At 38.7% G+C, this 14,061-nt stretch overlaps 1 protein-coding gene across 1 annotated transcript in view; it reads right to left on the reverse strand.

Annotated features, from left to right (window-relative positions):
• Nucleotides 1–9,694: 9,694 nt before the first annotated feature.
• mpped2a (metallophosphoesterase domain containing 2a) overlaps nucleotides 9,695–14,061 on the reverse strand; it is a 43,671-nt gene continuing 39,304 nt past the window's right edge. The window contains exons 5-7 of the mRNA XM_027011169.3: nucleotides 13,150–13,265; nucleotides 12,830–12,943; nucleotides 9,695–10,923 (exon numbers count right to left, since the gene is read on the reverse strand). Of these exons, the coding sequence (XP_026866970.1) occupies nucleotides 10,805–10,923; nucleotides 12,830–12,943; nucleotides 13,150–13,265 (349 nt within the window). The 3' untranslated portion in view covers nucleotides 9,695–10,804. The remainder of the gene's footprint in view (nucleotides 10,924–12,829; nucleotides 12,944–13,149; nucleotides 13,266–14,061) is intronic.

Below are 14,061 nucleotides of genomic sequence, written 5' to 3' on the forward strand. Positions count from 1 at the left end.
ATCTTTGCATATTTTGAGAGAGCATATGAAGTGAAGATAAGCATGACATCAATAAAAGCAATGACAACTGAGGAGGACACAACAACAAATGAACGATTAGAAATCCGGTACAATGACCAATCCATAGCTCATGGCTAGAGATTTGGCCAGTGGAAGTGACGAATGATGTGTTCCACTCTTTCCTGCTAAGGTTATGAGGGGAAGAGAATAGTGATACTTCATGGTAATCTCATGATGGCCATGATAGTCAATACAAGGTCTGAGATCACCATCCTTTTCCACAAAAGGCTCAGGACAAGAATGAGGATATGCCCAGTCATTAGTCCTATGTGGGGACTTTGGCCTTATTAAACACCTCAGCCAGATCTTGAAGAGAATGTCAGATGAGGAGTTAGTTTCAGGGATTTCAGGGGAAGTAATAAAACAGCACAAGGGCATATTATCACAAAAGCATTGGGGCTTCCATGTGGTGAGCTCATCCAGTTTCCAGAAGAAAGAAGCACTGTCTTGGCTGAGCCATGCCTGACCACAGGACCTTTCAGGGGCTTGATCAGAAAGGAGATGGGACTCAATGCAGGATTCAGTTAAACATTTTGAGCATTGTTGAACTTGTCCTTTTCATGGATTTTGTTGTCTATACCATACAAAGTGAGGACTGGAGAATCCTAAAGGAGAAGAACAAGAATTTCGGCAGCAGTTTCCCCTTCGATGAAATTTTCAACCACACCTGAATCTATAAGGGCTGAAAACATATGCAAACTGTTTGATCACCTGATCTTAACAGGAACTGTGCCTCTATGGCACTCAATGTTAGGGAGAATATTGTTTCTCAACTTGGATTTACTGAGCTAGAGATGAAAACAATGGAGATTGGTGCTAAATGGCCATCACCAAGTCAAAGACCTTACTAGTGAGGAGCAATTAATGATGCACCACGAGGAAACCCTTGCATTTACCGGATGAACCCTCATAGTTGGCAGAAGGTACAACTTAAGTGATGTGCATTCATATGGAGTCTATTTTGCCTGTTGGAAAGCCACCACAATTTCCTGCAGTGCAGTGATTACCTGCTGCACCTGAATGTTGTGATTATCAAGTATGGTGCCGTGTTTGGCAATTGTAGCATGTAGCTCCTGCAATTCTGCTGGAATATGTCATATAGGAAAAGTCTTATGTAACAGAAAGTACAAAAAATCAGAGATCAAATAACCAGGTCAGAAATACAAATAGGCAGTCCAAAAGGGATGAGATGTGATTGTGAGGGATGAGATGCAACATGAAATATAACACAGACTCAATCCAGTTAAAAAAAACAATGCAGAGGGAACATTCAAAAATGAACATTCAAAAACTAAAGCACAGAATGAAAACAAAAAGTGAAAAGCCAGAAAGATAAGATTATACATGATTATACAAGATGCAGGTAATGCCTGGACCAGATTACAAGAAAATCTGTCTGATTTTGAGGCTGATTTGCTCTTTCTTTATTTGCAAAAGTTCTCTCAGCATAAAGGTAATCTTAAATGATGATCTTCCTAGATTATTCTGTGTTGTGTGTTGTCTATAATCCAACCCAATTGAGTCCTTCAAAAGGGTCGACCCCTACAAAGCTCTGGGGCTGGATGGTATCCTAGTCACTGATCTCAGGGCATGATTAACTGACAGAGGTGTTCACTAACATCTTCAACCTCTCCTTGAGTCAATCTGTGGTCCCATACCTCTTCAATTTATTCATCATCATTCCTATCCCAAAGAAATTAGTAGTCTCCTGTTTAAACAACTATCAATCTGTCAGTCAAATGGTCATTATGACATACTTTGCACAACTAGTCAAATCCCACATCTGCTCCTCTCTTTCTGACAACCTATATACCCTTTTCACTTTGCATGGAGACCAAACAGTTCCACAAATTATATAATGTGGGTCACAGACTGCACTTACATACCTGGTCAAAGGGAGTACATATATGTGAATGCTCTTAACTGATTACAGTTCAGCATTCAGTACGATCATTTCCATTTGCAGCTGGATATTTGACTTTTTGATGAGTAGGCCTCAGGTGGTGAGAATCGGCAGCTATGCCTCCTCCATGTTGATCCTCAACATGGGCACACATCAGGGTTGTGTGCTCAGTCCCCTCCTTTACTCCTTGTTCGCTTACAACCATGCTGCCAAACACAGATCTAACATCTAATATCTAATATCCAATATCCAAGTTTGCTAATGTAGTGGTAGCTCAGTGGTTAAGGTACTTGACTTTTAACTGGACGGTTGCTGGGTCAAGCTCCACTGTTGCTACTGAATTGGCTGAACCAGTTGCTCAAGTTGTACTCCATCATAATTATAAGTTTGGATAAAAGTGTCAGCTGAATGAATGAACGAAAATAATGACACAACCATTGTGGACAATGCCTATCCCTCAATCTCTCTTTAGTAAAACTAAAGAGTTGATTGTGGACCACAGGAGGCAACAGGGGGGCCAACACCACCCCATCTACATTGGTGATGCTGAGGTTGACAGCTGGTTGGTCAGCATATTCAAGTTCCTTGGTCAGTTGTGCACATCACTGGGGATGTTTCATGGACACCATGGTCAAGAAAGCTCATGAGTGGAGGTTTGGCATGAACATGAACTTCTACAGGTGCACCATTGAGCTCTTACTGACAGGTTGCATCATGTTCTGGTACAGGAGCTCCTCTGCTCACTACAGAGTTGCAGATCACTACAGAGAATGGTGGCAGTGGCACAGCACATCACTGGCAACAGACTCCTGGCCATTCAGGATATCTTCTAACAATGGTGTCTGTGGAAGGCACACAGCATAATAATGGACCACAGTCACCCAGGCAAGCAGGCTGCTCCCCTTTTTACCATCTAGCAGAGAATATAGGAGCATGGCTTCCCAAATTACTAGGCCGTCAGGCTTCTCAACTCTGAATCCACTGCTTATCTTCATGGACAATCAATCTATTGAACTATTGATCATGATTACGGCTAATGATGAACTCATCTGCTTTACTTCCTCATTGTGGTTCTGTTCCTTAGTTTTGTTTTCTCCGGCCCTTATGACTTGTACCTGCGTCTTATTTAGTGTCCATTACATCATGCATTTAAGACGTGTTAGTTAGGTGTTGTGGCTGTTCATTGTAAGTCGCGTTTGTTAATGGTAGTCGCTATCGTGTTTCCCAGCCGTGTGTTAATTTTAGTTTTCGTTTCTCCTAGCCTGTTTGTTATAACCTGCTTCGCCTTTCTGTTGCCGTGTGTTTGTGTTTAACATGTATTCTCGGACTCTCTTAGTTGGTAATTTGACCCTAGACTATTACAATGACGCAGACTCTGGATTTGCCCCTAATTAATCTCGCTCTTCTCCGCACATGCGTCCGCCTCCTTACCGCTCATCATTACACATTTAGATTAGGGATTAATGTATAATTAATTAATTAATGTATAAGAACGCATTATTTGTTTTGTTGTTTGCTCCTGGAATTAAAAAATAGACCATTAACAAATGTGGCCTGGATTTAAACAATATGTTCTGGCTGCGTCCTGGAGCTGTTTCCATGGGGCGGAACAACCAATGATGACTCTCGATGGCTCCTTTTCTATCGTTTTTTTTTATTGGCCCAACTCTTCCTGTCGAATGCAGTGTGGCGATAGCATCAAAAGCGTCTTTATTTTTAATACCTGGCGCTGCATTAAATTGCTCACAAATGTGTCATACCTTTAGTGATCTAAATTACAATTAGTAATTGGTCATTTAAACTTTGCACATAAACAAATGGTTATTCCTCCGTGTATGTTGTAGTATGATGTGTAACAACCTTAAAATAAAAGACTATTTACATCAGTTTGTAACACAAGATTCAGTTACTTTGCACGAATGTAAAGAAAGAAATACAACGAACCTATTTGTCTACTCTGCATAAGGCACTTCATGGATATTTTAGCTATTCTTAAAAGTTACTTTGCAATGAAGACCTGTAATTCAGGCTGCTGTCATGGCTGCAGTAGTGCCTGTCAAACACATTCTAAAATTACTTTTAAACATGACAGGATTTGGAAAAATCAAACAAATTGTATTAATAATTTATCCACCTCTGGATTGAGTCTGTAATTTATGATGCAACCTCGCAACATACATGCAACGTACCTAGATAATTAAAAATTATAACTGTATTTCTTGAAGACAATGCTAGTGCCAAGGTTAATTAAATGTACATATTTCACAAGTTGTTAATTTTGACAGATTCACCCTCAGTTTGCCTACTGTTTGAAGATTTATGCTACAAATGACTGCAGCTAAAGGGACACATTTATGTATGATATACTCCATATAACATTTTATCATAACCTATGAATAACTAGGATAATATTCGTTTGTAACAATGGCAGAATATAAATGAACTGTCTTGTACCTTCACAGTGTTCCAGTTTTACATGTATGTGTTTCATTTTGTTTCAATCTCCAGCATAACAGTTTGGTGATGAATTACAGTGGCATGTCTGTTTATCAAGAATCACTGACCTTTACCAGACAAACTCCTGAATACTGTTCACAAAATTTCTCCACCAGATCTGGAGATTACATGAAAGAGTAAAACTAATTATTTGTTATTATATAAAACAATGAATTATATTTTGGCCACCAAATTTTGGTGCAGAGTACAAATGCTTTTTAAATCTACAGTATGAAAAACTATACTTGCCTCAGCATATGAACTCAAGAAAAAATGTCTTAAGGTCCAATTCCAGTGACATCAGAGGACATTCACTTCCCTGACACTACTTAGCTTTACTTAGACTTGGCTGTTACAGCAGCGCCATCGCAAAGTTGTCAGCTGCAATGTTGGCAGAGATGACATGTCATTTGTATGTAGTGGCTTAATCTTTGTGTGCTGTAGGCAGCAGCTAATCACAGGAATGGAAATGACAGGAACTGAAGGCAAGCCTGGCATGCGCAGGCACCACATACTAAGCACACATTAAGGCATCAGCATGCACTCTTACATTTGTGTGTTCAGACTGACATGAATGACCAACTGCTATGACTCAGAAGCCCACAGTCAGGCTACACTGCAAAGAACACGTGTGTGGGAAAGTCAGCAAGTCCAAAGCTAGGTGACTATGCAAAGAATGTGCATATGGAAGAGACTTTATAGGCACATTAGTGCTTTGAACTGTGTGAATATTAAAAATGTGAACTGTGAGGAAATGGTTACAGAATAACTGAAACATTACATTAAAAGGCATACCATGTAGAAGTGGGCTGATTTTTCTTCTTTGCTTCAAAAGGCAGCTACATTAGTGACAGGAACAAATCCTGTGATAGTACTGCAAGAACGTATGAACTTAAGCGAGAAATCTAAAAACACATTGATGTGTCTTTTAAAACTGTATTGGTGAAAAGTTGTTCACTGAAGAAAAACTAGACACTAATCTGCTACCAGCCATTCTGAATTTAACAGACCTTTCCCCAATACTGAACCATCTCTGCATATATATATATATATATATATATATATATATATATATATATATATATATATATATATATATATATATATATATATATATATATATATATATATATATATATATGCATACTTCATATTGTGGTTTGTTCCTATGTTATTTTCTTTTTTTTTAAATTTCAGAGTTCCTTCAACTGATCTCCAACCACAGCTCTAACTAAGAAATGGTTGTCAACCATGGTAATGCCAGGACAGAAACAAAACGGATCTGAAAATTAATTTATTCAGTGCTTTATAGTTTCATGAATATTGGCATTATTATATAACACTGGGGTTTTTTTAATTTTTTTTTTATTTAAACCACCTGGTAGTCATATTCCACAATAGTTTACATGCTTTCAAAGTCAGAGTATTTATTAAAGACTTTCAGTTCAACTAGAAATTAGTTTGATTCTAAGATGATCAAGATTTTTAAAATTCTGTTTGAAGGGAAGTGGAAGCCAGTTGAAGAGGCACCCAAGCTATACAAATTAAAATTAGATTGCTACCTTCAGTGGCAACTCATAATTATCACTTTCATTTTTATCACAAATTAATTTTATTTAACACCGGTTCCTAATCAATTTCTAATTCAAATAGATTGCTCTATTGTTGTGGTTGGTTAAAGAAAGAAATGAATGCTGCCTGAATGTGATTGCAGCCATATTGAGATAAACTATATGAGTCATCAAATGCGTCTGATTGCAGTCCCTCTTAATTGCGCTTCATTAATTTTCCAATCACCAATCATTGCGAGACATACAAAAGTTTACAGCAAGTCAGGTTATTTGTGAAAAGATAGAATGAGAAGTGGAGAGCTGAGGTTAATTAGCGGAAACTGGGAAAGCTAAGGACCTTTACTGCTTATTTGGTTTTTACTTTGAACAATCAACATGTTAATCGTACCCGCCTAAATCCAGTCATTATATGTATGTTTCACATGTTTATGAGTGACATATAGTCCAGTAGGTTTCAATCAAATTAACAGTGTAATCATCACAAAAAAAAAGCAAATAAATAGAGCCTTTCAGGGGCTTTCTCTGCTGTGAAGCTAGGTGGTCACTCTGAGGAGGAGAAGCAGAAAGAGAAGGGATACAAAGATAGATGAAGAAGAGAAAATGAAGACTTGGTGCATGGCAGAGGGAAGCAGTCAAATAAGCAGAAAATGACTAAAGAAAGCTGAGTTTGGAAACAAATCATGAGCAGCTGCGCATTTATTGAGTTTGTAAGTGTGAATTCAGAGAGATCACTGCTATATATTTTCATCCTGCTCTGAGTGACCTGCAGGCTCCCACATCAGGCCTGCAGAAGCAGATTGAGCCAGTCAGCAGCTCCAGAGCTCTGAACCAGGCCATGTCGTTACTGGAACACTGCAGCGGTAATGTCAGTGCAGAAAAGGAGGGAGTGTGTTTACATGACCAAACAAAACTGTGAATGGTTAAACTACAGCTTGCTGGAGGAAGCAACACAATGAGAATAACTTAGGACCTTGTAAATGCAGGTGATAAACCCAGGTAAAAGGTGAAGATTTTAAAAGCGCTTTCACCCATAATCAGTTATTGGCTTTGCTGTTCTATTGTGCAGGGAACATCCATAATCCACCCACTAACACACAGTGGCATGTTTTCTGTTTTAAAGCCAGTAATGGTCAGCATTCAAAAAGAATCTCACATGTTGAGTCTAGATTCAGGATCAGCTTTTGACCGTAAACAGAAACCTCTCAGCTGAGGTTTGGAACTCACCTTGATTGTGCTGTGAGCAGTACAGTTTATGGGACTGGAGAGAGTATGGTAAAATTATTAGTAGCACTCTCAGCAAAGCCAATTCAAAAATCACAGTGCTATGAAATATTCCAGAATCTATTATCCTACCCTTAATGTTGCTGCACGGGTCCATCTTATGGTCTAGTGCCTTTTTGCTGCTCTACCACATTTGCAAGAGTCTGGGATAGGTAGCAGACATTATCTGCTAATTTTAGCACAATGGGAAAGTCAGTCTGGAAAATGAAGAATACTACCTTTTATTCTGCATTATACATCCATAACTACATGATATTTCTGTACATTTTAGCTTCCAGCACTTGCTTTTTCTGGACTATTTCTGCCCAGCTGAATTTGTTTTTGCTAATTTTGTAATCTTAACAGAAACAATAAAATAATATTGCTAATAAATATTTGTACATTTGTAAAGGTGTGAGATGATAACATGGAAAGGAACAGAAACACGTTCTTTCTGGTGCTGCTTTTGGTTCATTACTTTGGGGGTAAAATCAAGACTACAATACCAGCCCAGCTGGCCTCAATTAGGACAATGTAAACACTCCATACTGGGCTGCTGGCACTAGGAAAAGCCTTGCGGAGCAGGCTTTCTCTCTCTCCCTGTCTCACTCTCAGACACACACACAGATATGCCCACCTAAATCTTTAATCATAAAAAAACACACCCATCCTCATGTCCAAGCTCACCACTTACACAAATAAAGATTAGTCTACTTTAGCATAAAATAGTTTTATCCAGTTTGTGATATATGAAGTTTGTGATATTGAAAACAAAACAAATAATGGCTATGTGCACTTGTATGAAGTGCATCAACTAAATAATTCGATTTTAAAAAAGAAACCTTTTATTCACTGGTATAAAAGGTATGAAAGTTCAGATGTTATGTTTATGTCTATGATTTATCAAAATACACACACACACACACACACACACACTTTCTCACATAATGACAGAGGGCATTAGCCTTCAAGAGAGTTACACCCCATCCATCATGGTGGCACGAAGGCTAAGTTGACAAATTTCCAATATCGATAGCAGCTGTCGGGGCATGGTAGGCTAATAGTCCCTGCTGTCAGCAACACCTATTACTGCCAGACCCCCTGCTGGAGGACAGAGTAATTAATATACTCTCCCCATCTAACACTCCCACTCCACTTACACATGCATAGCACACACACACATGCAGCACTTACAACACACACACTTACATGGCTGGGAGAGAGAGGAGGAAGGGAGACATGTGAGCGTGTGCTTTTGTGCGTAAGGTTGGGGGTGGGGGTTGACATTAAGAGACTTGGCACTGCTGCTGATGAATACATGAATTCCTAATTTTTGTTCCTGGTGTCACTGTGCTGTGCTGTGTGTGTGTGTGTGTGTGTGTGTGTGTGTGTGTCAGCTTTCATGTCTGTAGGCCTGTGCTATTGCTCCTGAATGATGGACGAGTCCACAGACTAGCTGCATCTCTGTGGCAGCATCCTCACTGTCATTTCACTAAAGGACAGAGAAGCTGTAAATGTATTAATGTGTGTGGTGGCTAGAAGGTTATATGTAGATGGGAAACTGCTTTGAATGAGAGTAATGATAGGTCTGAACATGTGTGTTTTGTGCAAATCCTTGAGAGCACAAGGTCTTTATTATACTGGTTTCCCTCATAAATATTTCCGAAATCCCATGTTTGTGGTTGTTTGTTGCCACACCCATCTGTATAGTATAGAGACACAGACTTGTGAAATTAATTGGCATTTCTGACAATTTCTGTTTTGGTGACAGATTCAAAGATCAGATCCAAGAGGCCCCAAACACATCTTAACTCAGTGCGGAGAGCTAAAGCAGCTATGAGCACCTGCGCTGATTCACAGGGTTAGGTTAATGTGATTAGCTTGGATTATGCTCGTGAGCTAGTTTATGGTGATATCATATGGTCTGGTTTAGGGGAAGTATTAACTGATTTGGTGCCCTTCATATGATCCTGGTGGAAGGCAGGTAGAGGGCCATTTTTGTGTGCGCTAGAGTGGAAGCAAATTCACAGGTGTCCATTTTTGGCCACGGAGGGATGGCATTAGCTTTAGAGCACAAACGAGGCCTGGTTTGGTCTGGGAGCCCCGAGCTGGCTGGCTTCCTTCCTCTCATCCTTAACTGATGTATATTTATCTGTGTTTCCTGCTCTCCTGCTCTCCATGAATACAAATGGGATTACAGAGATAAACTAGACTGGGTGACTCTACACATGACCTGCTTTTTTTTTCCATGTGCATGGAGTAAATCTTTTCAGAGGATTCCTGTACTTGAGAAGATTCTTGCATAGTACATGTGAATATTAAAACCCACTACGTTTTACTACCGTGGAAACCAAAAACAACAACAACAAAAAAATCACAAAACATAACAACATAAAACATTAAATATATTAAGTAAAAACTTTGCAATTTTATTTGCATATAAAGGCAGCTAAATATATCACAATAAAAGGCGGAGAAGAACAGAAGATGTAACCCTTCCCAGGAGCAAGACTAAGGACCATAAAAAGGCCAAGGGGCATTTACAGTGACAGAGCTGAAACAACTATTGGCAAATTTTTTTGTGCTAGCAAAATTGCATTTACACACAGTGCAAAAAAACAACAACAAAAAACCAAAACAAAACTAACACACCAACCTTCCAAAACCCAAAACAAAATTAAAATAAAAACTAAACTATCATAATCAATAATACATTAAAGGACAACTAAACCTTATTTAAGCAAATGAGGAAAACAATCTTTTAGATTGTACATTAAAATATACCTTTGAATTAGCATACTGATTTTTACACATGGTACGGCAAATTTGCCATGAGGTGGGTAACATTCAAAGAACATTAAAAAAGTCATTAGAAACCAACAAGTGTGCATTGTGCACATTATCCTTTACAAGCAAAGCGATATTCTCTTCTGATAAGATGTTTAGAACAAACCTTTAGAGATTTTACAGCATACACATACATATACCTATATTCTTATTTTAAGACATTTACCAATTTATACGCAGGCGAAGGGGCATCCAGAGCTTTCTGAATAAAGTTTAATCAGAGTCTTCCCTGCTTTTGTACAAAAGTAAAAAGTGTTCTCTGAATGCAAAAGAAACATTTCAAATTGACACATAATAAATACGAGGCTTTCTCTTTGCTAGCAGAAAGGAGGGGTCCTAGCTGGGGAGGTTAAAGCTAGTTTAAGGCAGTTTCCCTGTCAGCCAAAAGAAAGCTTAATTGTCCTGAATATAATATAAAGAATGAACAATGGCATCCAATATCAAGGAATTATGACAATGGCAAAAAAAGAGAATTTTTACAAATTCACAAATGTTATCTTACAGATTTCTTCTTTTTTTTAAAGAAATTGTTTACCTTGACCCCACCCAACCCTTTCCACCCACTAAGTTCAAGTTCCACTGAACAATTTACAAAGAAACACTTAACATAATTATTTTAAAGTAATATTAAGGGGAAAAGGAGGGCAATGAGATGGTTTCAAGATGTTCAAGAGCTGGAGGGGTTTGGGAGGTCAAACACGATAGGAGGGTTAGTTGGCTGAAAGCTGACGGTGCAGGTAGAAGCATTAATGAATGTAGTGTACCCGTCTGTCATAATGCCATAGCCTATGGGAAAAGAGAAGGGGACACCATTAACACAACACACAAACTCTACAGAGCAAATTTTCATGATACTCCCAGAAATGAAACAGCATGGAAAGGTTTCCCAGCCTTAGGCCTGTACCTCTATGGCCATTTGCAAGGACTAAAGAAAATAATTGAAAACTGTCAATTTAAACATTTTAAAGCTCATCATTTGACCCAGCAGCCAGTTACAGTGCAAGTGTGACACATTTTTCATTACAAACATTTATAGGTTTTTAAAAAATGAATTAGTTAGACCTCCATTAAAAAAATCTAACCATTCATCTGAAATAAATTAAGAGAAAACAGAGATGTTCCTTGTTGCAACAAGTCTACAAAACATGAAATTTTAAAGCATTTATGTGAAAATCTGTTTTTCGAAACTTATGAGGGACTTCTGTGTTACTCTGGACTTGAATTTCAATTAACCTATTCATACATCTGCCTTCTTACACCTTAGGACTATTGTCCAAGTTAGAGTGGTAGTTATTTTATTCTGCAATTAATCTGTTTTACATTCCCTCACATTTTACATTCTCTCACATAAACCCTATTCAGATTAGATTAGTTTATCATTAACATTTGTAAAGAAACATTTTACATGTCTCCTCAGTGATGAAACTCATGCATCCAGATGGCATTAAAATTAATGATAATGATCTATACCTGTAATGATCTATACCTGTAATGATCTTAATGATTTATACCTGTACTGATCTATACCTGTAATGAGCTTAATGATAATGATCTATACCTGTGATGATCTATACTAGTAAAAACTTAATGATAATGATGTATACCTGTAATGACTTAATGATAATGATCTATACCTGTAATGATTTAATGATGATCTATACCTGCAATGACTTAATGATAATGATCTATACCTCTAATGATTTAATGATAATGAGCTACACCTGTAATGACTTAATGATAGTGAGCTATACCTGTAATGACTTAATGATAATGAGCTATACCTGTTGCTGCGATTATAATCATCCCTTTAATAAGCCTGTAGGATCTTGCTTCTCTCATTGATCTTAGTTTCCTTTTTCTAATGCAAGGTGACATTTGCCTGGTAAATCACAGGCGGATATCCAGGCAGCACTAAAATTATCAGCCGAGCACTGAGTTAGGTGGAAAACAGTAGATAAAACACTGACATGGCCAATCCTGGCGGAAATACAATCACAGGGGAGAACCTGTAAAAGAAGTAATTAGCACCCCATGTAAATGTAATCCTGTCCAAACGGACTACAGTAATGCAGTTTATCTTGAACATCTTAAAAAACTTGAGAGTGTGCGACTGGACCAGTCACGAGTTCTGACACAATCTTGAAAGAACTACTAGAAAGAACTACTTTGCTCATTTAGTATTTTACGGATAATGTATCATTGTTACAGTGCTTAATGGTCCTGCTACATTGCTGTGTGTACTACATCATTGTTCTGGATCATCCTGCACAGAACAGGCACTTAGTGTTTACAATGCTACAGTCAAGGCATGTAGGCTTTATTTTAAATGTTCCAAGGTTGTTATGGCTCCACTGCTTCTTTGGGGAGATGGCTCAGGTGTGTGTATGTCACTCTCCCTTTTTTGGTATCTTTGTCTGAATGAAACAGATCTAAAAACAGATTTCCGAAAATCTGTTTCGGAAATGCACCAGAACAATATTGATGTTGGCTGTATATATGAAGAGGTGTGCCATACAGGTGTGGGCATGGGGATGTCATTGTGTAGGTTGGTGCAATCAACATCTCAAAAACAGAAAGCAGTTACTACAAAACTTTTGCAGTCATTTATATTTGGCAAGGTGTGCGAGTATGTGTGTGCATGTGTAAGTGTGTGCACGTGTATGTGTGTGTGTGTGATCTCTTTAATCCTCACCCTCATGTATTCCCCCGAAGGTGTGCAATTTTGGTCGCACCCGCCGCTGCACTGTGTTCAACAGCTCCACACAGCCAACACGCTGCAGCTCCTTAGGCACCCAGTCACGAAAGCCTACACACACACACACACACACACGCACACACATTTTAAGAAAAAAAAATCTGTGATATTTTAACAGACTGATGGAATGCTAATACAGTAGAAATCACAAACAGGTTTAATTGACATGCTCTGACCTTTACAGAAAGACATTAATGTATGTGTGAATATATGAATAATTGTAAAAAGGACCATTAGGATTGGTTAATTGTACCCACCAAGAGGAGGTCCATGGGTCATGAGAATATCAACACCCTCTGGGATCAGGTTCCACTTATCAAGCAGGGACTGGCCCCGGGGTAGGTTAAAACCCCAGCCATTAAACCACGGGGTCCTGAGGGGAAGAAACACACACACACACACCGCAGTAAAAAACTGCAGGTTAGCATCACCAATGCAAATGCTAAATTCAAGTAGTATTCAACCCCCTGCAGATTTTGCAAATTCAACAAGTTGCAAATAATTTAGAGTCTTCAAACTTTGTACAAGAGTAGCAATTATTAACAGATGCCTAAATATTACAAACAAAAAGTACAAGTTGCTCAATTAAATTATAATACATTTTAAACATAAAAATTAGGGTCAATTATCATTCAACCCCTAAATTTAATATTTTGTGGAATAACCCTTGTTTGCAATTACAGCTATTAATCCTTTTTTATAAGACTTGATCAGGCCAGCATAGGTCTCTGCAGTAATCTTGGCCCACTCCTCCATGCAGATCTTCTCCAAGTTGTCTAGGTTCTTTGGGTATCTCTTGTGGACTTTGATCTTTGATCTTGAGCTCCTTCCTGAGGTTTTCAATTGGGTTAAGGTCAGGAGACTGACTAGGCCACTGCAACACCTTGATCTTTTCCCTCTTAAACCAGCCCTTGGTTTTCTTGGCCGTGTGCTTGGGGTCGTTGTCCTAATGGAAGATGAAATGACGACCCATCTTAAGATCCATGATGGAGGAGTGGAGGTTTTTGGCCAAAATCTCCAGGTAGGCTGTGCTATCCATCTTCCCATGGATGCGGACCAGATGGCTGGGCCCCTTGGCTGAGAAGCAGCCTCACAGCATGATGTTGCCACCACCATGCTTGACTGTAGGAATGGTATTTTTGGGGTCGTATGCAGTGCCATCCTCTCAC

This window comes from Electrophorus electricus, chromosome 3, assembly GCF_041902795.1.
Source record: "Electrophorus electricus isolate QZ-2024a chromosome 3, ASM4190279v1, whole genome shotgun sequence".
NCBI classification, from domain to species: domain Eukaryota; kingdom Metazoa; phylum Chordata; class Actinopteri; order Gymnotiformes; family Gymnotidae; genus Electrophorus; species Electrophorus electricus.